At 31.9% G+C, this 25,841-nt stretch overlaps 2 protein-coding genes across 3 annotated transcripts in view; both read right to left on the minus strand.

The window, feature by feature from the left end:
* Positions 1-1,012: 1,012 nt before the first annotated feature.
* Positions 1,013-6,435, minus strand: LOC106111427. The gene is made up of 5 exons (XM_013293515.1): positions 6,197-6,435; positions 5,857-5,976; positions 4,156-5,664; positions 2,795-3,544; positions 1,013-2,066 (listed from the first exon to the last, which is right to left on the minus strand). Exons 2-5 carry the CDS (start codon positions 5,921-5,923, stop codon positions 1,066-1,068), a joined length of 3,327 nt encoding a protein of 1,108 aa, XP_013148969.1. The 5' UTR covers positions 5,924-5,976; positions 6,197-6,435; the 3' UTR covers positions 1,013-1,065.
* A 3,289-nt stretch (positions 6,436-9,724) lies between these two features.
* The window catches only part of LOC106111463 (endothelin-converting enzyme 1), a 35,100-nt gene continuing 18,983 nt past the window's right edge, over positions 9,725-25,841 (minus strand). For both annotated transcript variants that reach the window (XM_013293581.1, XM_013293580.1), the window contains 13 exons: positions 22,538-22,703; positions 20,767-20,976; positions 18,345-18,558; positions 17,789-17,861; positions 16,870-17,190; positions 16,448-16,545; positions 16,175-16,338; positions 15,151-15,333; positions 14,302-14,463; positions 13,309-13,498; positions 12,741-12,871; positions 11,459-11,598; positions 9,725-10,714 (listed from right to left, as the gene is read on the minus strand). In XM_013293581.1, coding sequence (XP_013149035.1) covers positions 10,538-10,714; positions 11,459-11,598; positions 12,741-12,871; positions 13,309-13,498; positions 14,302-14,463; positions 15,151-15,333; positions 16,175-16,338; positions 16,448-16,545; positions 16,870-17,190; positions 17,789-17,861; positions 18,345-18,558; positions 20,767-20,976; positions 22,538-22,703 — 2,229 coding nt within the window. In that variant the 3' untranslated portion in view covers positions 9,725-10,537. The remainder of the gene's footprint in view (positions 10,715-11,458; positions 11,599-12,740; positions 12,872-13,308; positions 13,499-14,301; positions 14,464-15,150; positions 15,334-16,174; positions 16,339-16,447; positions 16,546-16,869; positions 17,191-17,788; positions 17,862-18,344; positions 18,559-20,766; positions 20,977-22,537; positions 22,704-25,841) is intronic.

Genomic DNA, 25,841 nt, shown 5'->3' on the forward strand with positions numbered 1-25,841 from the left:
CAGAAGGATATTTACTCGACTTATATCGATTTGTGAACAATCTTTTATAAATCAAGTAAGTCTTCCTTAATCGTTTCCGCGTCGAGTCGCATCGATCTTGGGTATTTTTTTAGTCGAATGAAGCGATGCCTGAAGGCAGTTTTTATTCGAATAAAACACGAAAAATGGATTGTTGCTGGGATACTGGCTTACTGAGACAGACAGAAAAAAAATGCTATTTTCACTATCATTTGCGCTCGAATCTTATCTTGCTATTATAATAAATGCGAAAGTTTAGATGGATGTTTGTTAGAGTTTGTAGCCTAAACGGCTGAACGGTTCTTGATGAAATTTGGCATAGATATAGAGGATACACTGGAAGAACACATAGTCTACTTACTTTTTTTTAACCCCGTGCAAACGAAGTAGGGCGAAAGCTAGTTTTATTATATGTATAGATGTAATAGTAAATAAAACCAATAAATGTATTTTCATAATTTATTTTTAATCGTAATATAATTTAAAGCAGTATTTTCTTATATAAAAGGATTTACCCATTACGATATAGTAAGGCTAATTTTAAAATTAATTATGTAACTAACATTATCTAGGACAGATTAATTAAAGGAAGATATTGTTTCTTTAAGGCATTCAAAATATTTGCAACTAGTTTTTGCTCGCGACTTCGTTTACGTGGAATTAAATAATAGTAAAAAATAACTTATGACACTCTCACATAAAATAGCTTTTTAATGGTGAAAGAATTTTTGAAATCGGTCCAGTAGTTTTTGAGTTATCTTGATACAAACAAAAATACAAACATTTTTTAACATTTTTATTATTTCTGAAGACTTTCGCTTTTACAATCTATAGCCAAATGTTGTTTTGAAACTTGTCTATTTTAATTCACTAGTCGACATATTGAAAAAGATTAATATTATGGACATTTTTAACTAGAAAAAAATAAAATAATTGCTTAAGAAATTTAAGTAACCTTAAATTAAATATGAACTATAAAAAAAAACAATTTTTTTTTAAGATTAAAATTTTACAGTAATGTTCCTCGGAGACAAAATTCAACTAATCCTATACATTAATAGTTTTTTTTCCTGTTCCATAAATTTTCTGACAAAGGCTATAAAACCTCCATTCATTTAACTCTTGTGGGGTTTCTTTCACCATATTTCTATATTCAGTTCTAATATCAGACATTTTCTTAGAACAATTCAATGGACTTTTATTCAAAATCTCCGATACATCCATCCATAAGTAACTTCTGATGTATTTTGGATTTTTAAATTTATCCAAATTCGTCAAATACCACGTCAATAATTGTTCTATTTCATCATCAGTCCAAAATTCTTCCAAACTACCCTCATTTACAACTTTGGTATCTGTTATTAATAAATCATTTAAAAGCACTTCTTTAGCTGAAATTTCTTGCATCAATTCCATAAAATCAGCCTCAACTATATTCTCAGTGTTATACAAATTCTTCATATAATTGATTTTGTTAAAAATCTTAGATACAGGCTCGTTTATAACATTAGCTAACTCCATCCATACATATTTCTTCTCATATTTAGGACTTAAAAATTCCTCCAAATTCTCCAAATAATATTTCAATGCTTTATCAACTTTTTCATTACAAATCGCAACATCTTTATATGTTTTTTTCTCTTTTAATGTTTTCCCGTTACTTATTTTCGCGAATTTCGGTTTCAATTTTAATATCTTTTCAATTATTTTATAATAAGGTGATGTTGTTTTAAAATCTTCATTCATCGCTGATATTCTGTGTTGATTTTTCAATTTTATTAATATTCTCCTACAAGACATCGGTGGTTTATTTAATTTCGAAGATATTTCCTTCCACATCACTCTTGAATCGATCTCTTTCCCTTTATTTGATTTTAAATATTTCAAATATAATAATAATAATTGCTTTTTAGTTCGTTTATTCCATTTGTTTATTTGTTTTGTTTCTATTGTTTGTGTTTGATCATCTTGTTTTAATAATTCTTCATCGACAGTCTCAATCATTTCTTGTTCATCAGGAATTACTATTATATACTCGAAATCGTCATCTGAAAATAAATATATTTTATTTTAAGACATAAAAAAAATTTTACCCCACAATAGTCTCTTATTATAAAATAATTTAGTTGAAACTATTATCACTTAGTAATAATATCAAAAACTAAACAATCTTACTATTATTATAAATGCAAAGTTAAGATGTTTGTTAGAGTTTGTAGTCTAAATGGCTGAACAGATCTCAATGAAATTTGTCATAGATGTAGAGGATAGTCTGGAAGAATACATAGGCTACTTGCTTTTTTAAAATTTCAAGCAATACTGACTATAAACATAAACCCCTGCTAGTAGTAATCCTTTAAATTAGTATTTATTTTATTAAAATACTTGACTAGCTGTTTTTTGCGACTTCGTCCAAGTGACATTTAAGAAAATAGCCAGTTACTTAGCCATAATATACCTTTTTTTATTGTAAATAAGTCTTTGAAATTGACCCAGTAGTTTTTGAGTTATTTCAATGCATATAATACAAATCTTTCCTCTTAATCTATACTAATATTATAAAGAGAAAAGATTTGTATTTTTTTATGTATTGAAATAACTCGAAAACTACTGGGCTAATTTTATAAACTCTTTCACCATTATTAAGGTAATTTATCCGTGAGTAACATAGGCTAAATTTTAATTTCACGCGGGTAAAGTCGCAAGCAAAAGCTAGTAGTATAGATGAATCATATTTTTTGAATTTTAAATTAAATGAAACATCATGAAAACTTACCTTCCGGCAACTCTTTCTTGATATTGTCAATATCCATTTCTTCAACCTCACAAATAACCTCGGAATCTTCACTTTGTTCCCTTCCTTTCGAAGTATAAATCTCGTCAAGCATATTAAAATATTTCCACGACACCTTAATCTCCGGATTTCTTGCTTTCATCGTAGTCAATTTTCTATAAGATTTCCGTAATTCTAGAAACTTCTCACTACAAGCTGCTTCCGTTTTCCCAATAATACGAGCCAAATCCGCCCAACGACAGTTATCTTCTAAATTCTGATGTAAAGAATCGTAATTATTCGCAAAATAATTAATAAGTTGCTTTATTTCTCTTGCAGCCCATTCCTCACTGTCATCTGAACCGGTTTTACCATTTTTCAATTTAGATTTAATCGCTCGGTAGCCAAAAACTTTCTTACACATAGCATAATAAGGCCATAGTATTGGCATATCTGGCTTATTTATTTCCCTTTGTATATATCTTGTATATATTTGTTTCAGATTTCTAAATCTGTGTGCACATTGTACTGCAGTAATTCCCAATTGATTTGCTAATATTTCCCATAGTGATAGTTTCTTTTGTAACGAACAGGAGAATTTTTCTTTATTTTTTAAATAATATTCCAATATCCTGTTTGCTTTAGATTCACCGATGCGTCGTTTGGAACGCTTCATGAAACCTCTTTCGTCATAAATTTCATCATCTTCTGAATATTCAGGAATGTTTTCATCGTGTATATGTACTTTTTTAACTGTAACAAATAAGATATATTTATAAATTAACATCTTTCTATCTTACTTCTATAGTAATATTATGAAGAGGAATGATTTGAATTTCTGTATGTATTGAAGTAACTCAAAAACTGAACCGATTACAATTCTTGCACCAATAAAACTATGTTATCAGTGAGTAACATAGGCTACGTTTTTTACTATTTTTTTAATATTACGCGAGCGAAATCGCGAAGAACTGCTGGTATACTATGAATACGAAAGTTTAGATAGATGGATGTCTGTTAGAGTTTACAGCCTAAATGGCTAAATGGATCTAAATGTAATATGGGTTTCATACATTTTTCCAAGTCTTATATGTATAGTTTTCTTTCTACCTTTATCAACTTTCTATATATGCTACCAAGAAGTAATTAAATTACAGCTTTCGCCCGCCTCTATACGCGTCAAATTCAAACCCCTATGTTCTATGTCTGCGACAAATTTCAGCAAGATTCAGTCGTTTTGCAGATAAGCAGTAACAAACATCCATCCATCTAAACTACAAGTAAGATAGACATATAAAGACTCTTATTTATATAGAAAACATATATTGTAAACTAAATTCATAAAATCAATTATAGTTACTTACCACCAATTTTTTCTGATACAAGTTTCTCATTTACTTTAACATTTTCATATCCTTCGAGAAGATCTGTGTCCATACCATAATCAAATATACGATCAAATACATCAATATATTTCCAATTTATTTGCATATCAGGATTCTCCTTTTTATCTTCTAATATACTCTTATATAAAGCAGTTAACTTTTCCCATTGCTTCTTACAACTGTACATATTCTTCTGCAATTTCTCAGCAACCATAGACCAACAAACATAATAACAAACTGAATCTTTAAATAATTCTATATTATCATAAAAGAATTGCACTAATTCATCTGTTTTTCCTACACTCCATGTCCCAGATTCTTCGTTTTTACTATGTTTTTTTAACTCAATATCATTTTCACGGGCTATTATATTATCAAGAATAATTGCTGATGGAATTCTATTCGCCACATCGTATTCACCTTCCATTAAAGTTTTAAAATGTTCAGTTTTCATTTCCTTATACTTCTCTTTGCATAATTCGGGACTCTTCTCCAATAACCGACCAATTTCGTGCCATAAAAATTTATTTGGTATCGTCGTATCTTGAAATTCATGAAAACAATCAAAACAATATTTAACTAATACTGTTTGTTCCGTTTCATTAAAGTTTTTATCTTCTTTATAGTTGGTTTCATCTAAAGATGTGGCTGCGTATTTATTTTTAAATCTCTCATCACCTTCAAATATTTGATCAAACATTTTCATGTAAGGCCAATTAATTTTCTCAGGACCAACTTCGTAACGTCTATGCAACATTCTTATGTAATGCTGTTTGAAATTTAGAAATCGTTTTTGCCAGTACTCAGCATCTTCTTTGCCCATTTCCATTGCAATTTTATTCCAAAAACCTCTGTTATAGCTTTTCTTATGATAGACATCCTTGTATTTTAAATATAAGTTAAGCATCTGTTCAACTTTTTCATCAATAGGATTTTTTGAAGCGCGATTTGTTGCTTGTTTATTTAATATTAAAACACCATCTTCGTTTATCTTTGTATCATTCGTTTTTATCTTTACTTCTTTATCTTTTATACTTTCATTAACAAATTCCTTAACATAATAGTCATTTTGAAATGCCCGATGACATAAATCATTGTAAGGCCATTCTTCAAATACTCCCGTTTTCTGATAATTAGCAAGAATTTCAGCATATTTCTGTTTAAGACTAAGTAATCCTATTTCACAAAGTGTGGGATCTTTATCTCTAAATATTGTCCTGCAAGCTACTTCCCATAATCGTTGATTTGTTGTCGTCCCGGATTGAATATTTTCTAAATTATCAACATATATCTTGAGTAACTTATGTACATCTTCCTCTTGCCATTCTTCATTTATTTGTCCACCATTCTGTACATCAGTTAAAGCATAATCTTCCTCAGATTCTTCAATGTTAGCAAACACAAAATCGTTTTCTTGAAATTCTACCACTTCGTGGTCACCTAGATCTTCTAATTTCCCTACTCCTACGGAATCTTGACTGTTATTTTCTGAAACAAAGATATCAGATGATGATATAATTATTACATAAAAGAATAACTAACCTCTTCTGACAATGAGAACTAGTTTTGAAGCAAACAACTTGATGTAACAGGTTAAAATTAGCAAAAAATATGATTCCGAATTTTCATTATCTTTATGTGTAAGAATATTAAAAATTATCCGATATTAGAATAACTTACCGTCGACATAGAATAGCAATATATCCCCATTGGATTGTACTTCAGTTTTTACAACTATTTGCTCCATTTTAAATAGTTATCTCGACTTCTTTATTTCATATTGCAGAAAATATCATTTTGCTGAAAAAAAAGTTTTACATTTTACACATAGTGGAACAGTCGACGTAAAGATTCGCTAATGAATGACATTGCAAGAATACAATTCCATAATTGCGTTTTTGTATTTTACACAAGTTAATAGCAAAACCAAATTATTTCTGTCAGAATCACTCAAGATATTTTCCCGGTTTATTTATTTTCATATTTTGACATTAGTAAATAAAACGATCAGAAATCTTACCAGCACAAGTTCGAAAAGCGCAGCAATGCGTTTTACATTCCGTTTTGACAGATTGTCGCCATATTGAGTTTGGAATATATTAAAATTAAAACTAAACACAATAATAATAGCAATAATGACCTATTTATATTGCATTAAATTTAAAATTCTTCATCTCTAAATTAAGAAGAAAAACAACACTTAAAACATAATTTACTTGAAATCCTTTTTACGCACTTATTTCCAATCTTGCGTGACAAATTCTTATCAAACCAATCATTGATTGCTGTTGCCAGCATCAAAAAACCTTAGCTAATATAAAACAGAGTAAAATGACTTCGCTTTTATTGACATAAAAAAAAAACAGTTAGCCCTCTCGAGGCTCCATAACTTTCTACATATTGGCATAAGAAATTGCAAATAATTCTACAAAACAAGGTACAAGTAGCCTATAGAAAAGACCAATCTTAAATCTGGTTATAACATGACTTCTTGAATTTATTTTGTTGTAGATTTAATACAATTATTAAGGGATTTTTCTCACTTGGAATTGATTAGTATATTTAGTTAAATAGTGGTTGTAGTTACAAACCAATGTAGGGTTCTAGTGAAGTTAGGGATAAATTGATTTAACTTATTTTCTCTGCATATTTTAAATGCCCCGCAACCGAGAGCAATAAATCATATTTCTTATTGCATTCATGCAAACAAGCAAATTGTTATTTTTAAAACTTTATTCGAATTATCTTTTAGAGGTTGGTTCCAAAAGAAACTTTTTGAGTATACATGGATGGGATTTGTAAGATTTCCTGCAATTAAATATTTTAGGTTTTAAATTAGTATTACTAGTGGATTTCTTAAGATGAAATGTTAATAGGATCATATTTGTATATATTTATGTATGAAAGACTAAGCGCTGCAAGGTGGTAAAAAAAAACCAAAAACATTTTACACAATTTTTACTTACATAAAAATAAAACAACAACACACAATACAAATCAGTCAAAATAATTAAAAACATCTCTTTTCGGGATATATAACATGTCATTGTTTGGTAAAAGAATTGGACAGTTATAAATTAAATATGTACTAGAGAAAAGCTGTATTATAAAAATATTAAAATTAACGAAATTATTATCGTTTTGTGCAAAAATAGGAAATGGCGCGTAAATTTTATAAGATTTTGACAATTGTAATTACTGGTTGGCGGGAAAGATGGCAGCTGAAAAGGGTTGCCAAATAATTTGCTTAGAATTTCCCCTTTATGCACAAACTTCGATTTATTTTTTACATATTCTTGTGAATACAACACTTGACTAGTAAACTACTTTTATATAAATTATGTGAAATAGTACATATTAGGTCATATTTTATCCTAAGCAATGTTAATACTGTGTATAACGGCTTAATGAATTATATAAAACAGATTTTAATTACCGAGCTATCTTTACATTATAAGGGAACGATGTTCATAAAACTAAAGATGTACATAGATAAGATCACTTGATAAATATTTATATCGATTTAAAATTACTTGGTAAACAAAAATGTCGTAAAAATTAATAGATTCAATAAAATAATTAAAATATTATCAAATTTTCTTAATTTGTAATTACTAACATTTGTAGTTAGTTATCCATAACATTTGATTTCAACAAAACATCACAAAAATAAAATGTCAATTTACTAAAAACTAACAATATATAAAATGCTTTGCTCTAACTATAAATAGATTTACTTGATTTTAGAAGCACATCTACATAAATATACGAACAAACATACAAATTCAAGTAATAAAGCTAAGTTTAAACAGTTTTACGTACGCTATTAAAAATAGTATTTCTTATATTTAGCGAAAGTCATAGATATTTTACCTATAGATTAATTTTATAAATGTCAATTTGTATTGTAAATGGCAACACTGACGGAACTTCCCCAAAAGACCACCGTTGACCTTTTTTCGCGCCTTTAGTGCTCCATATTATATATCTATAGTGAATGTGATAAAATTGGAAGAGATTCTTTAATGGATAAAATGACAAGACATTTATTGTCCTTGTTTGGAACATTAATTACTATAATAATATTGCCTATAAAAATTACAATTCACGCCTTGTAATAAGACTTGTCTGTTTTTTTAAAGAGAGAAATGTTTTCATACAAGGGTAAAACAATGGAAACCTTATTTTAACAAATGTTATTTTGAACTTAGGCTTAATTTATAAACAAAATAAATATACTTCTCTTAGGTTACAACTCCATTGTGACAGATGTCATAAAATAAAATTCATCCAATCAATAAAACAGAATTATAAATATATCTCATTATTATAAATATCTATACTAATGTCATAAAGAGGCAAGATTTGTATTTTTGTATATATTGAAATAACTCAAAAACTACTGGACCGAATCCAAAAAATCTTGCACCATTAAATAAGTTATGTTATTGAGTAACATAGGCTATGTGTTTACTATTTTTTTTAATTTCACGCGGGTAACGCGAGCAACGCGAGCAACAGCTACTCCTTTATGAAAATACTAGCTGTTCCCGTGCGACTTCATCCGCATTAAATTATGAACATTTTATTTTATTGTTTACATTTGTCAAATTATCAATTACAAATGTCAAAATGACATGACATGATGACAACCTTGCTTCCTTCATGTTGGCAGTAACTTATGGTCTCTTTCCCACGTTAGGGTTTTTATCCAAAATATTTACCCCCTTAGTTCAATGGCGTTAAAATATGTAGCCTAAAGCGTGACGCAAGTGTAGGACTTAGGCAACAAAGAAGTGTGTGTTTACGCTTTATTATATTAGTATAGATTTCATGAAAGCTATTTGAATACATACAAAAATACAAATCTTTCTTCTTTGTAATATAGGTATAGAGGTACAGATTGATCACACAAACATTTAAATAGACATATGCAGTGCTATAATAAACATTTGCTATATCCTAATATGATTAACAATACTATGCATACATCAATTAAAATATATATATACTGTTATTAATTGTAAAATATTTTTATGTCGATTTTTAACTTTGATAATATTCAACTTAAACAATAATTAAATATATGTGAAGCTAATTAATAAATCTAAATGAACAGCTATTTTTTAAGCTGTAAAAGGGATAACTGCGTATTGACAAATTTTAAATAAAAATATAACCTCAAATGCTTATTTACGCGGCATTTGTGGAGATTTTTTACATATGGTAACATTAAGTACTATACTAGTTTATTGCACTTGTTTTAAAAACAGGCATATTTTTTTGGTGTTTTAAAGTAAAATAAGTCGTGAGATTTATATTGAGATTTTGTATTCATAAGTCAAGAAAATAAAACACTTTTATAATGTTATAGTTGGAAATACTGATTAAATAGACATTTAGAAGCGTAATGCGAAGCAATAATTGTTTTTTGCGGTAATACTTTAAACATTTGAATTAAATATACATAGATATATAATCTATGGATAAAATTTTAGTTTGACGTCTAATCGAGAGTAGATTTTTGTTTCATTTTGAAACAAAGTTGAGGAAGAATTTAATCAATAAAAAAACCTTTTTTCGTCTTTATAAACTAGAGAAATATCTATAGGTTTTATATCTATGGAAATGAAGTTAAAAACAGACTGCACATAGAAGTAATAAATTTTGTTATGGAATAAAATGTTTGAAGTTTGCTTTTTATGTCATCGTAAATACGCATTCTGCTTTCTAGAAAATATGATACCCGTTTTATTGATCTGCTATACTAAAAATACGTAATAAATACAAATATTCTTTGATCTTTCCTTAGAAACAATAAACATATGAATTAACGATATAATTTTACGATATAAGTCTTATACGACTCGCTATTTAAACGTTAAAATTCTAACATCTGTCAAAAAGAGATAATAAATTTTAAAATAAATGACAGACGAGTTTGTTCTGTTTTTAAATACAGTTTTTGTCACTGATCTGTACAAATAGATAGGCGATTTGAAAACGAAACATTTTACTTCCGTTAAACGCGCTTTTTGATTTTAATGACAGTTAAATCTATTATTAACTTTTAGAGAATCATAAAATAGAGAAAGTACCGCAGTTTATAGCCTGTCTATTTATAAAGATCAGTGGTTTTTGTATACAAATTTCAGATGATTCCATCTTCGCTAAATGATAATTTTAATTTTTTTACGTCACAATTTTAACACAAACAACGCAATAAAAGCGATTTGCTAGTCAATATTTAAAAAAATCATCAAATTAATTCATTTTTCAATATTAATTACTACAAATGAAGCTGCCAATACAACGCAGCGTAGCTAAAGCTTTAAGTTATTGAAAAATCAACCTTATTCCTTTACCATACCTCACATTTATGCTCGGGATTCATATTAGACTTCACCGGGCAATTAAATTCCTGTGAGAATTCTTTGAGGTTAGAAATAGGGCCGATAACTCTGTACTTAGCGACAGTATGGTCGTCTTTCTCGATTTGCATTTTAGTAGATTCTTTGGTCATCGATGAACACCATACCTGAAAAATTTAAAATTATTTTTAAACTGTATTCCATCTTAATAAAATTGTAAATATTATAAATCTTCAAATAGGTTTAGCGGATCTTGATGAAATTTGGCATCGATGAATAGTCTGGAAGAACATATAGGTTGTTTACTTTAGTATTTTTTTTAATTCTGCGATCGAAAGCTAGTCTATACTGATATTATAAAGAGGAAAGATTTGTATTTTTTATGTATTGAAATAAATCAAAAACTACTGAGCCGATTTTAATAATTCTTTCACCGTTAGAAAGGTAATTTATCTGGTATCATAGGCTATATTTTTTTTAATTTCACGTGGGCGAAGTCGCAAGCAACAACTAGAATTAAATATTTTATTATGTCAAAACCGAGAAAAATCGTAACAAGTACAACAAACAATAATAAAGTATACACAATGTTTTCGATGGTAACTAAGTATAATAATTTTCAGATATCTTGTCGGTTCTAAAAGCTTTCAGGTCCAACTGTCAGTTAAAATTTGTCAGAAATGAGCAAATTTAGGTTATGGACCTACGTTATGGACGTGGAAATACCAAGATATTTGAAAAGATAAAGCAAAACTAGAGGATTTAGTAAAATCACTCTTGTTGTATTGAAAATTATTACATGTATAAGAAAAAACTTGAAATGTAATCTTGCTCGAAGGACCAAAATATTAAAGTTTTATTTTTTGCCAAATTGACAGTGAAATATTGTGTGTACAGGTTGAATATATTACCTGAGCGAAGGATATGAAGAACAGTTGTCTATGGTTGTACTTGAGGCCGGGCAGGGTGTAGTTCAGTTTGGCGTTCTTGCTGTAGTCGAGGTAGGCGTGGAAGGACGCCTTCAGCCCGCCGTTGTCCGCGATGTTCTCACCTGGAATTGTTCATTATACCATTGTAATTATTTTTGTACTAACATTATAAAGAGGAAAGATTTGTATTTTTGTATATTGAAATAACTCAATTACTGGGCCGATGTAATTCTTTCACCATTAGAAACCTAAGTTATCAAGGGATTGGAAGCTGCATGAGATTGGAATAAGTTGCCGGCGTTAGTTTTTCCATCTATTTTTTTTTATAATGTAATGTGGCAAACGAGCAAGCGACCTGAATCCACCGAAATGGAAAGCGACCGCTGCCCATAGACATCCGCAATTGCAGATGCCTTGCCTACCCTTTATTGACGGAGGAGGAGACGCACATAAAGAAGACATTTCCCCTTTCTATGCTTCTCCTCCACCGTCAAATCCGCTTTTCCTTCCCATCCTTTCCTCTTAAGAAAAGGAAAGGGGCTAAAATTAGGCGTATTAAAATACGTGGCTTCAAAAGAAGAGTAAACAGCTACCTATAAGTTAGCGCGTGCCATCTTTCGACTGCATCGTCACTTTCTTCAGGTGGGATCATAGTCAAGCGTAACAAACGTAAAAAATAAGTTATCGCTGAAAAACATAGGCTATAATTGGGCATGTGGACGGAGTCGCGAGCAACAGCTAGTAATATAAGAAAGCGTAAACACACACTACTTAGTTAACAGTCGGCAATCACAGTATGTTTTTAATTTTTTTTTTAATTTCTATTATTATTCAAGGAAGAATATTAATGAATAATGAAGTATATTTTAACAGTGGTAGTGCCCGCTTTAACATCCTCGCACGAATGGGCCGGCTCGCCCCCAGTAATACCACGAACACACAGATAACAGGCGTGAAGTGGAAGCAATTCCGCGTTTCGTCTGATGAGTGTGGTGCCGGAGGCCTAATTTTAGTCCCTTTTCCTTTCCACTCTTTTCTTAAGAGGAAAGGATGGAAAGGAAAAGTGGATTTCACGGTAGAGGAGATGCATATGAGGGGAAATGTTCTCTTATGTGCGTCTCCTCCTCCGTCAATCAACGCATCTGCAATAGCGGATGTCTATGGGCAGCGATCGCTTTCCACTTCGATAGATTCAGGTGGCCGCTTGCTCGTATGCCATCTTATATTATAAAAAAAAAATAGAGATAATTTAAATTTGTCTTACCTAATGTCTGTTTGCCGTTTAAATAAAGTCCATCCATAGAATAATTAGAGTACTGCTCCTGAATACATTTAGCCCGTTTCTTGAAACGACCGATAGTAGCGTTGTTCCACCATTGGTTGAGGTTGCCGAATCTGGAAGAGGTAATTATTATGATTATTAATAACTTGCTAGACTTATCTATCCTAATATTATGAAGAGGAACGATTTGTATTTTTGTATGTATTGAAATAACTAAAACCTGTGGGGGCCAATTTAAAAAAAAAAATTAAATCCTCGCGGACGAAGTCGCGAACCACAGCTAGTATTCTGTAATTTCTATTTTTATACTCATACTATAAAGAGGAAATTAATTATTATAAAACTTGATTGGAAAAACAAAAGTATTGAATAAACATTCTTAAATAAGAATGTTTTTTGTGTTTAAAATGCGGAAAAATAATACCGTGTTTAAAAATTCAGTATTTCATTTGAACGTTTTTTTAGCGCGCAGTAAAATAGGCACATTCAAATTAACCGATTAAACTCTGATTATGACAACTATGGACAATTTAATGGCCGTTTTACATACCTGTCATACTCGCGGCCTTGGTCGTCGAACGCGTGCGTCAGCTCGTGTCCCATGACGACGCCCATGGCGCCGTAGTTGACACTCTTGGGGTTGTCGCCGTCGTAGAACGGCAGCTGCAGGATGCCGGCGGGGAACACTATCTGGTTCTTAGTGGGCGTGTAGTACGCGTTCACTGTCGACGGTGTCATGCCTGGATATAAAGTTCTCATATATAAACTGTCAAATATAATATACACTTTGGTAAATCCTTGTAAAAAATATTTAATAGAATAGGCAATATGCATATGACGCCAAATTGCACCAAACTTTTTTTAAGAATAAGACGATTGACGTCAATTGTCTATTGACAACTTCGGTCGCGTTTTAGTCGCTCGAAAATGGTCGTAATTTTATTTTATTAATTTTAGCTCAATGGTTGAATATTTTCGCGTCAATTTTTTTTCTGGTTATTTTATAACATGTAGAATCATTTAAAAAGAAAGAAAAAATACATGCATATTCCCTATTCTAGTATATTTATGAATATAAATTAATTTACGAACACCCATATCTTTTGCAGTTATTTGGAGAACAACAAACTGCCGAAGCTACGGGAGTAAGATAAGGTAGAGTAGATGACGACAATCATTTGGCAATTAATATTACTCCTTACTAATATTATAAATGCAAATGTTTAAATGGATGTTTGTTAGAGTTTGTAGTCTAAACTGGTGAACGAATCTGGATGATACTTGACACACATTTGATTCGGAAGAACATATAGGTTAATGTTTGTTTTTTTTAATCCACGGAAACGTAGTCTCGGACAAAAGTAATAATCTAAGTTCTAACTGTTTAGTTAAAATTGGCAGTAAGAAATTAATGTAATTAGCGATCTGAAGGTGTGAAATAATGGTATTATATTTATATTGTGCCAAATTTTTAACCTATGGCCGTTATTAATTCGCATCTTTTCTGTAAGGAACACTGTTTAGTATTTCTTTCTCTACTTACCCCATTTAGTCTTATTAACGGGCTGGTCTAACTTTTTTAGGTCGTGACGTAATGTAAACACATTGAATGCAATGTTATTCTCAAAGTATTCGTTAGGCTTCACCTCCAGATCTGAATACTGCTTGTCTAGTTCTTCCTTGTTCAAGATGTAGTCAGGGAAACCTGAAGGAAGTCAATACAAAGTTAATAATTTAAATTTGTATAAAACATGTGATTATGGAACTATAGTATAGGGATTAGAGTAGGGCGTAGTTATTGCCCAGGGCGCTAAATATAACAGGGCGTAAAAGATCGACAAATTATAGTCTCAGATAAACCAAAATCTGGTATCTGGTATCCCCTGTTGTCCAAAATCTGGTAAAAGGGCGCCAATCTCGCCCAGATAACCTCCAAATGTGGTACTGGTATTTGTTTTTATCGATATCTATACAAATATAATAAAGAGGAGACACACATTTCTCTGTTATATAGAATGTCTGTAATCACAGCAAATTTTTGAATATTTTTATGAATTAAAAGCCCTTCATTTATGACGTGCTCTAGGCTATATGTTAAGCTTAGAGGCGACGCTGGTGCTCTCTCGTGTCGGAGGCCAAGACCCACTTCGGGTCGCTGCGCCAACGCAGTAAGTAAACTTAGAGGGAGAATGAATTGCAAAAAATATCATAAAAGAAATTAACAAAAATCCAAAGCAAGCAGTAAAGAACTAAAATTGTTATGGTAACGGTATTATTATCCAGTGGCAACGGCCATAGTTGTCATTTATGCATTTGAAAGTTTGACAAATGTAAACATTAAAATGAAGTTTTCCATAAAATATAAATAAAGAAGGTAAATACTTGTTCTAACCAATCATATCGGTGATGGCGTCAGCCTTGATCTCCGCAGCTTGCCGTGTCTCCGCGTCCATCCAGTCCAGGTTCTTGAGGTTGTCCTTGAAGGCGGTGCGGATGTGGTCGATCATGATCTCTCCCTGCGTCTTGGCCTCGCCGTGGAACACCTCGCGCACGAACATGGCGCCCACAGCGAAACCTATACACGATTTATAATCTATACTATATATAAAGGAGATTTGTATTTTTGTCTGTTTTGAAATAATTCAAAATCTACTGGACCGCTTTCACTATTAAAAAGCTACGTTATCATATGTTTTTATTATATTTTAATTCCACGCGTGCGAAGTAGCGAGCGAGCGAATATCATCTAAACTAGATGGCGTTAGACTACTCGAAAAATTACTCCGGTTAGATTTCTGCTGCAATCGTTTAAACATATTGAAACGAGACGCAGAACAAAATTCGATACAACGCTACTTTATAAATGTGTCTATACAAAATAAAAGTCTGTTGGTGATCCACGATTAGTTTCTTTTTATTATTATCCCTTCGTTTGCACTCAAGGGTATCTAATTAGTTATTTTTAAGAGACGGAGTTTGTCTCATTGCAATAATCAAGGCAATTTTTCATAAAGTGAAAAACCCCGTAATTCCACGACTATCTATACTATTACAATAAAGCGTCACACACATTTCTTTGTTGCCTAAGATGTCAGCAATTACAGCATATTTTAGAATAATTATTCTTTTAATAAAAAGCCCTACACTTACGTCATGCTTTAGACTATATATTTTCACGCCATTAAACTTAGAGGGTAAATATTTTGGATAAAAACCCTAATGTGTGTGTAAAGAGACCATAAGTTGCTGTCAATATCAAGGAAGCAAGGCTGTCAAGATTTGTCATGTCATGTCACTTTGACATTTGCTATTGATAATTTGACAAATGTAAACAATAAAATAAACTTTTCACAATTTCATGCGGACGAAGCCGCACGGGAACAGCTAGTTCATAAATATTACATTGAATAACTTACCAATAGCATTATTAGTATCAGTAACACAATATCTCCACGACTCCTCGGTACCTTCAGAACCGAACAGCGCCTTCCGCAGTATCTTAGTTGCGTCGCGGAAGGATTTGGACAAATAAGTGGACAGGGAACGGGACACTTGCCACATCATGTAGCTGGTTATTGTTCTGGAATAAAAAAACAACAATATAATAACGCACACAATGACATTAAGATCTAAAATTAAAACTTATGGCAAATAAATGTAAAATCGGTATTTTAGTACCAAATACTCACTTTTGGTCTTCTTCAGTTTTGCTATATTTTCTTATAACTCGAGTTAAATTCTTGAAATAATCAGGAGCATATACAACCAATCTCTCATTTTCAGATATCTACAAAACAAAAATCATTTAGATTTTCTTACATATTTCATCATCGTGTTCTAATCAAACACTAACGCCATCTATACTTCTATACCCAAACTAATATAATAAAGTGTAAATACACACTTCTGAGTTACATTGGATTTCATTAATCAGCATATTTTTGAATAATTCTACTTTTAATAAAAAGTCGTTCACCTACGACACTCTTTGGACTATATATTATCACGCTATTATACTTAGGGGATAAACTAATTGGAAAAAAACTATCAAGCGAGAATATATCTTTGAAACTAATATTGTTTAGGCATTACAAAATAACTTAATACTTACAGTTCTGTTGACCAATTTGAAAGCATCATTAAAGAACATAGACCAGTTCAAGAACGGTGCCACTTTTTGCCATTCCTTTAACGTGTACGGATTGTATAGACTCTCTTCATCCCTTCTATCTTCAGACGGGGTTGTTATATTCGCTAATTCAGTTTCGAACAGTATAACTTTGTTCATTTGAGCCCTGGCTTCAGATTTATTAGCACCGAGCAGTACACTGATCTTGGTCATATAGTCTAAATAAGCGTCTAGAACTTTCTTGTGTGCAGTTTTGTTGAGATAATTGTCACGTGTAGGTAAGTTCAGTCCTCCTTGATCCAACTGGAAAGGAAATAATTCTTTTTTTAAAAGAATTACACAAAACCATATCTTCATGTAAAGTGGACAGGTAGACATTACACTTAGAAGCAAAATATCATAGTTAATTAAACTTTTCAAAGTACCTACAGATTATTTATATTTTATTTATCTATACTATTATAATAAAGCGTAAACACACACTTCTTTGTTGCCTGAGATGTCAGCAATTACAGCATATTTTTGAATAATTCCTATTTTAATAAAAAGCCCTACACTTACGTCACGCTCTAGACTATATCATCACCAGCTCACTATATGTCCCCACCGAGGGGCTCGGAGCCTACCCTAAGATAGAGTGACTAGGCCATAGTCAACCACACTTTAGGCTATATGTTTTCACGCATTTAGACTTCCTGGGGTAAATATTTTGGACAAAAACCCTAATGTGGTAAAGAGACCATAAGTTGCTGCCAACATCAAGGAACCAAGATTGCCATAGTAAAATAATTGGTAATTTGACATTTGCAATTTCACAAATGTAAACAATAAAATAAAGTTTTTATAATTTCATGCGGATGAAGCCGCACGGGGACAGCTAGTATTACAAAAAGTAACTTACAACAATGACGTGTTTAGATGAATTCCTATCGTCTTCTGATACCGCCCAATTGAATAATCCACCCAGATTATATCTGTAAATAATAAAAACAAATATTTATGTTACAGTAATTAAAATACCATGTCAAATAAAATCATACTAATGTTATAAATGCGAAAGTTTAGATGGAAGGAGGCTTGTAGCCTAAAATGCTCAAATATCTATGAAATTTGTTGTATGTAGAGAACAGTCTGGAAGAAAACATAGATTACTTAAACTTAGAATGGCATAAAAGGACACTAGTGAGATAACTTGTCGGTCTGTAATCAAAGAGTAGTCGTAAATATTTATAAGAGAATAAGCCAATGGACGGCATTAATATAAGAGGAACAGAAGCCTTGCCGTTCTTTAAAGCCGTATGCTGCTAGAAGGATGCTAAGTCGTACTGGTTTGAAAAGACTGACCATACGACTATTTGAGACAAAAAGGTTCGCGAAAACTGCACAGTGAAATGCCTCAATATTCATATGTCAGAAACTTGGTGTTATTTTTACAGCGGTTTGAAATTCTTACTTACGTGTTCTGCACATCCTGCATCAATTTCTGCAGATCCCATTTTTGTTGTTTATTAACTGTATTAGGCAGTAAATGCCACCCGCCCAGTTGTTTGATTACGCCAATCAATGGTTTCTCTCCCAACTTCTCTATGGTTTCATTTGTGTCTATACACGCGTCGTAATATATCCTCGCTTTGGCTTCAGCTCCGGATGTTTCCGAAATGTTTACCTTCTCTGTAATAGATAAATACAAGATTATCAGATACTAGCTATTCTCCTGCGACTTCATTTGCATAAAATTATGAACGTTTTATTTTGTTCATAACTATAATTCTATAATTTGAGAATTGTAAACAATGAAATAAAATGTTCATAAATTAATGCGGACGAAACCGCACGGGAACAGCTAGTTCTAAATTAAATGCAAAAGTTTAACTCAGTAATTTAAAGTGATAATTTATTACACACACAATTCGTACCCAGAGTTGCTAATCACAATGTATTTATTTAGAAAAATCCATATCAGTTACATATTTCTACAAAATGCTAACAATCGAAATACTTTTAAAGTATATCGAATTAACAATAGTACGATAATATTGATAAATAAATCTACATGATCCGGTGTATTGATGTGAGAAAAAAACACGTTTTTCTTGTTTGTTATAATAATAAAAATATCACCCTTTTGTCACTAAAGCAGCCAGAATAAACTTGGGTCTTTATTCACCTATAAATCGGCTAATGGCAACATATAATGCTTTGCATAACTCTTGTGCGTGCGTCAAAGGAGCCAGAGATAAAAGGCCCATAATCGAATTTTCTCCAACAAATGGCTAACATTTAAAAAATATCTACGTGAGGCTATCACTTAAATTTAATTTTTACTTTTTGGGTTAATAAAAAAAAATATAAACATATTCTGTCTACTGTTGTTACTGTTGTTGTTGTTCTTATTTTTCTATGTATGTCGTGTAAACCTATAATTAGGACAAATTATTTGCATGTTACTTATTGTATAATATTGTGTAAAAATGTATCTTACTAATCTTACTAATATTATAAATGCGAAAGTTTAGATGGATGGATGGATAGATGGATAGATGGATGGATGGATGGACGGATGTTTGTTAGCGTTTGTAGCGTAAACGGCTGAACGGATTTCTATGAAATTTGGCACAGGTTTAGAGCATAGTCTGGAAGAACACATAGGCTACTTTTTATCCCGGAAATAGTTACGGTTCCCCTGGGATTCATTAATTCAGTTTTTTAATGTTCACTCGATCATTCTGCAACGGTTAATAATATCTTATTGAAATTTGGCACAGATATAAAACAAAGTCTGGAGTACACATGGGATAAGCTTCATCCCCGAGAAATGTCCGGTTCCCGAGGGATACGTAACTTTTTATAATTTATATAGTTTGTATGTTTTTTAATACCACACGGACGAAGTCGCGGGCAACAGCTCGTGTGTCATAATTTTGTCCTGTTGCTTTATCTTAATAAATAAATAAATAAATAATCAACGGTATTTCGTTCACATTTTATTGTAATCTACTATTTAGTTTAGTATCTGTTTAAATGAGTAAGGCTTCGTGTAATGCAATTTATTGGATTAGTTCAGATAATTTATCTGTATACTATCGACCCGCCCGGCTTCGCGCGTGCAATGCTGATACGAAAATGTGTTTAGATTAGAAACCTCTAAATTTATCAGTATATCTGTACTATTACAATAAAGCGTAAACACACTTCTTTGTTGCCTAAGATGTCAGCAATTACAGCATATTTTTGAATAATACTTTTTTTTAATAAAAAGCCCTACACTTACGTCACGCTTTAAGATATATATTTTCTCGACATTAAACTTAGGGGGTAAATATTTTGTATAAAAACCCTAATTTAGGAAAGAGACCATAAATTGCTGCCAACATCAAGAAAGCGAGATTGCTCAGGTTTGTCATGTCATGTCCTTTTGACATTAGCTATTGATAATTCGATAAATGTAAACAATAAAATGAAATTTTCATAATTTCATGCGGGTGAAGCCGCACGGGAACAGCTAGTCTCTACTGTATATACATATAAAATTCCTCTCGAATAACTATCTATTAACAAAAACTGCAATAAAATCCGTTCTGTAGTTATATATAACAGTTTTGAGTATACAGGAACAAGCAGCTGGAAGCGACTTTTCTATACTGTGTAGTGATATTTCTATAAATATGTTTATAGTCTATATTGATATTATAAATAATTCAAAAACTACTGGGCTGATAACAAAAATTCTTTCATCATCAAAAAGCTACGTTAACAGTGAGCAACATAGGCTATGTGATTTCACGGTGACGAAGTCGCGAGCAATACTATAAAACGATTGTTTTCTATACATCGGTGACTTAATTTATTGATTAATTTATCTTATTTTATTCAACTTACCAAGTGCATATCTGATAGTCAATTGATTCTGAAGTTCGATCTTACTAAAGATGCCCCAACTGGACTTTCCTTCTGGGATCGGATTGTTTCTGATCCATCCACCGCAAGCGAACTCGTAAAAATCATCGCAAGGGTTCTGTGTCTCATCTAGAGCTCTTATTACCTCACTGGCAGTGTAGATACACGAACTGGAGAGACATACGTCCGATTCTGAAATACAAACAGTAGATCTTCACTATTATTTGGACAAAGAGATTAAAAAATATAGAAGAGGCATTTGATACTTCACTTGAATCATTTTTCAAATATCTCACTAACACTGTCTATTGATAAATCCTCAAAACATCTCATACTAGAATTATAAATGCGAAAAATTAAATGTATGGATGGATGGATTTTTGCTAAACGGCTAAACGGATCTCGATGAAGCTTGGCACATGCGAGTACATAGTCTGGAAGAACTTATACATCACTTTTGTTTTTTTTTTCTTTAATTCCATGGGGAGTCGCGGGCGAAAAAAGTTAACGTCACTCTAATTAGTTATGTTTTAATTATTTGCCAATAGTTGTCAATAAATAATATTTAAATGTTAACTTCTTATTTCATCGCACTATTCATAATAGCTTATTACATTTTTGTAAAAAGTTTTTATGTCAATACAAGGACACGCGGTGGCACTAAACTTGACAACTGACATAGTACCTTTTAGGGAATGTACCGATGAAAAAAATTTGTTCACTATGCTTAGTTTATACATTTTTAAATGTCTTCGCCTGGACGCCAAAGTGGTTATCTCTTTCATTCTTTAAGAATAAAACAGAGATAATAATAGTTTTACATAGTAGTATTTGGTTAATACGTCAGAATTTTCGTGTCTGAAACATTATATGTTTGATGTTTAAATGGAAACTCACTGTAACTGTAATGAATATTACTTAGATTATATATTCAATTATTGTCTGTACTATACAGAATGATTCTACAACGAAGGCTGTAAACAATTGCTACGTTACGCTCGAGGAAATTTACACCCATAGCATTGTAATGTACTGAGCGATTCCAATTTAAATATATGTGCACGATAAGTAAGAAAACCAAACATTTTATAATCGTTTTTAGTTTTTACTGGATTTTTAGGGTGAAAATGTGTAATAATAATAAATATGAACATAGACGTTGAAAGACACTTTGTAATAAAACATTCTTGATTCGTATTTACATCACTTAAGGTGGAAAAAAAAACTTCGGAAACTTGTTTTTCTACTAATTCAGTAAGACAAGGAAAATGTTTTTAAAGATGCTGTATTCACTATTTTATCAATTTATATTATCTTGTTTGTACGAGAACTAAAGTAATTATTTAGAATCGCTACCGCTTATTAGTATAACCAAAACTTTAGGCTTATACAAATCTCATCTGACCTTGTGTTCTTGAGGGTCAGTCCGCCCTTCGTATACCCTCCCTTGTCGCTAATTCTCTGTCCAATCGACTAGAAAACGACAATAAACATTCTCCCATCCCCTATTTCGCTTAATACTTGGTCGATGTTTTGATATTCAAGTCTTTGCATGTAAGAAATTTTCCACTTGAATAGTTTTCCTTATTTTGTGTTAATTTTATAGCTACTTTGTATAACAAAAGGTCCATTATTTTTATAGTTACATGTAATTTATAATTGAATTTGTAGCTAATGTTTATGCGAGGATCTGGCCACGTGCGAGTTATAATATGCCGTGCTATTCGCTTAGTGGAAACAGGGTTTATTGTACCTGCAGGCTCGGGTCTGTAGCACGGAGGTACTGGTAGATAGGAAGGACTCCTGACGAGCACCAATATGCAGGTAGTCAGTAATGTCGCTAAGAGCAGAACAGCACAGCAAACAAGCAGAACTCTTTCTAGCTTGGTGCGCTGGTGCCATCCTATCAGTGATACACCCTGGAATGTAAAAAAGTCAATATAAAAACAAAAGAATAAATAAAAGAAAAGCAGTTGTTTTTATTCCTATTTTCTCAAAGAATAGATAACAATGCTCCTAATGAATTACATCCTAATATTAAAAAAAGACAATAAAATAAAACACAAACGAGGAACTATCTCCCATCTTGTTAAATGAATACGAAGGGAGAACTATTATTGACTGTCATGTTTATTATCTATACTACGAGTATTATAATAAAGCGTAAACACACACTTCTTTGTTGCCTAAGATGTCATCAATCACAGCATATTTTCGAATAACTTTTTTTTTTAATAAATAGCCCGACACTTATGTACGTCACGCTTTAGGCTATATATTTTCACGCCATACAACTTAGGAGGTAAATATTTTGGATAAAAACCCTAATGTGGGAAAGAGACCATAAGTTGCTGCCAACATCAAGGAAGCAAGATTGCCATGGTAAGGTATTTTGACATTTGCAATTGAGAATTTGACAAATGCAAACAATAATTTACAATTTCATGCGGATGAAGTCGCACGCGAACAGCTAGTAGTAAGTAGCTAGTATCTTATATGGGAGAGTAGATTTGCATTAATAGTTGTAACTCGATTGTATACGGGTCGAGTGACGCACAATCACATTTGAATTACGCAGCGACTATATACCTACAGAATATAAGCAAACCTGTACTTTGTAAATAAAAATAAACCTTTATTCCCAATCCTACTTTATTTGTCCTTCTAAGATTTAGGGTGTAAATTATATAGAACTAGCTGTACCTCGCGATTTCGCCCGCGTAAAATTAAATAATATAGCCTATGTTACTCACAGATAAATTATCTTTTTAATAAAGAAAGAATTATTGAAATCGGCCTAGTAGTTTTTGAGTTATTTCAGTACATTCAAAAATAGAAATCTTTCCTCTTTATAAAATTAGTATAAAAGTATAGATAGATTTTGTCGCTACTAAAATCAATTAATAGATATCCCGAATTCAATAAACATATCTTTATTTATATACTAGCTTAGCCCGCGACTCCGTCCGCGTGGAATTAAAAAAACAAAAGTGAGTAGCCTATGAGTTCTTCCAGATTATCCTCTACATCTGTACCTTTCACCAAAATCCGTTCAGCCGTTTAGGCTACAAACTCAGAAAAATACCCATCCATCTAAATTTATAATATTAGTAATATTATCTTTCTATATAGCAATTTTTTTAGTAAAAAAAAAAACATTTTTTGTCCACGAATTCGCATGAAATTAAAAAAGTAACTAGCCTATGTGTTCTTTCAGGCTGTCCCCTAAACCTTTATCAAACATCGAGATCCGTTCAGCAGTTTAGGTTCTCTAAAAAACATCCATCTTTTTTTTAGTATCGGGGGAAATCTTCGAAAGATACCCTGTCTTTTTCTATAAAAGGGTTATGTGACATTTCTACTCACTAAAAACAACCTCGGTGGTCGCTCTCAGTTGCGATTTGAGGGTCCCTAGATCTCCAGTGGCACGCATCGGCACCCTCAACAACGATAACAAACATCCATCTATCTAAACTTTCACATATTAGATAAAAATTATACATACGTGTATCTTCATTTTATCAAGCAGATCCAAAGGTATGTCATAGCACGACGACAACCAGCCATCAAATAGTTACATTGCTTCACAAAGAGATGGTACGAACGCTATTCTGAGAGTAATTTATGTGATATTCAAATTTAATAGACCCTTCACACCATTATGTGTGCACGTTTTGTGCGATATACAATATTGTTATTATATACTACCTTGCGCCCGCGACTCTGTCCGCGTGGAATTATAAGTAAAATTAACTAGCCTATGTGTTCTTCCAGAGTATCGTCATTGGCTTAGCAGTTTAGGCTACAAACTCTAACAAACATCCATTTTTTTTTTTTTGTGACAGATTTGTCACTGTTTGCCTTGAAGAGGCATTTACAGATTCACCGGGCTTGAGGTGGCCCAGCGCGGATGGCGCTTAGCCTAAACCTCTTTTAAGAGTACTAGGCTCGAGGGCTCCCTCAGGAGCCTCGGCTCGGGCCGTTACTTCGTTATTATTACCGGATTGGGAGGCCACCGAGCTCTTAGATCGCTTCGGTGGTCGCTCCATGGTATGACTTAGCACAAGGGTCCCCGAGAGGGGACCTCGGCTTGGGCTGTCACTCAATACGCGTTTAGCATTCCGATTCAAGGGCGCCCGAGAGGGCCGAACCTCGACTTGATCGGTTGCTGCTATCTGATCATTATTAAAACATCCATTCATCTAAACTTTTGCATTTATAATATTAGTATGATTGTCACTTGTCGTGTTATTCCACGGTTGTATAAAAACATATAGTTGTCTCAGTATCTTCCACAGGGAATAAATGAGACAACGATATCATTGTTGAAGATTTTATACCAGTAGACACTAATAGCTAAAATAACACTTTATAATTTAGCTACATATTATATATGTTCAAATATATTTATTTGTATTTTGTGCATGTTACTATCGAAACCCTTAAAAATTATAATTTAATATTACTACGTACAAGTATTCTAAAAGAATCTTATAAATTCAGCAAAATTTAAGTACCATCTTAACTAAAGGTTATCTTCAAATATATTGTTTAAAGGACAAAATCTGCCACTTGATATTCTACCAAAATGAAGTATCTTAAAGTATATTGGAATAATGTACCTTCAAAGTAGGCTCTTAGAGTATAAAAAGGCACTTATAAAATAAGAGCTATATAATGTAAATGGTTCTCAAACTTCAATAGATAATAAAAATTAAATCATAAAAATACGGCTTTTTAATGCTCTTTTAAAAATAAAGAGATCTTGAAACAATTTTTAAATAATAAAATATTGTTATTAAATAATCTTTCGATCTAAAAGAAATTATACTAATATTATAAATGCGAAAGTTTAGATGGATGGATGTTTGTTAGTTTGTAGACTGAACGGCTGAACGGATTTCGATGAAATTTGGTATAGATGTAGGTGATGGTCTGGAAGAATACATAGACTACAGTTTTGTTTTTTTTAATACCACGCGGACGGAATCGCGGGCGAAAGATAGTAACTTAATAAAATCGTTAACCCAATCAGGTAGTTTTAATGCTTCGTTCAA

This window comes from Papilio polytes, unplaced genomic scaffold (genome assembly GCF_000836215.1).
Source record: "Papilio polytes unplaced genomic scaffold, Ppol_1.0 DF824169.1, whole genome shotgun sequence".
Lineage (NCBI taxonomy): Eukaryota > Metazoa > Arthropoda > Insecta > Lepidoptera > Papilionidae > Papilio > Papilio polytes.

Excerpts from the sequence above, each read along its gene's own strand:
- LOC106111427 (XM_013293515.1), bottom strand. The coding sequence starts at position 5,923 with ATGGAGCAAATAGTTGTAAAAACTGAAGTACAATCCAATGGGGATATA. Across the intron at positions 5,665-5,856 it reads ATTGCTATTCTATGTCGACG|AAAATAACAGTCAAGATTCC; the intron begins GTAAGTTATTCT and ends TCTTTGTTTCAG. Across the intron at positions 2,067-2,794 it reads CAAGAAAGAGTTGCCGGAAG|ATGACGATTTCGAGTATATA; the intron begins GTAAGTTTTCAT and ends ATTTATTTTCAG.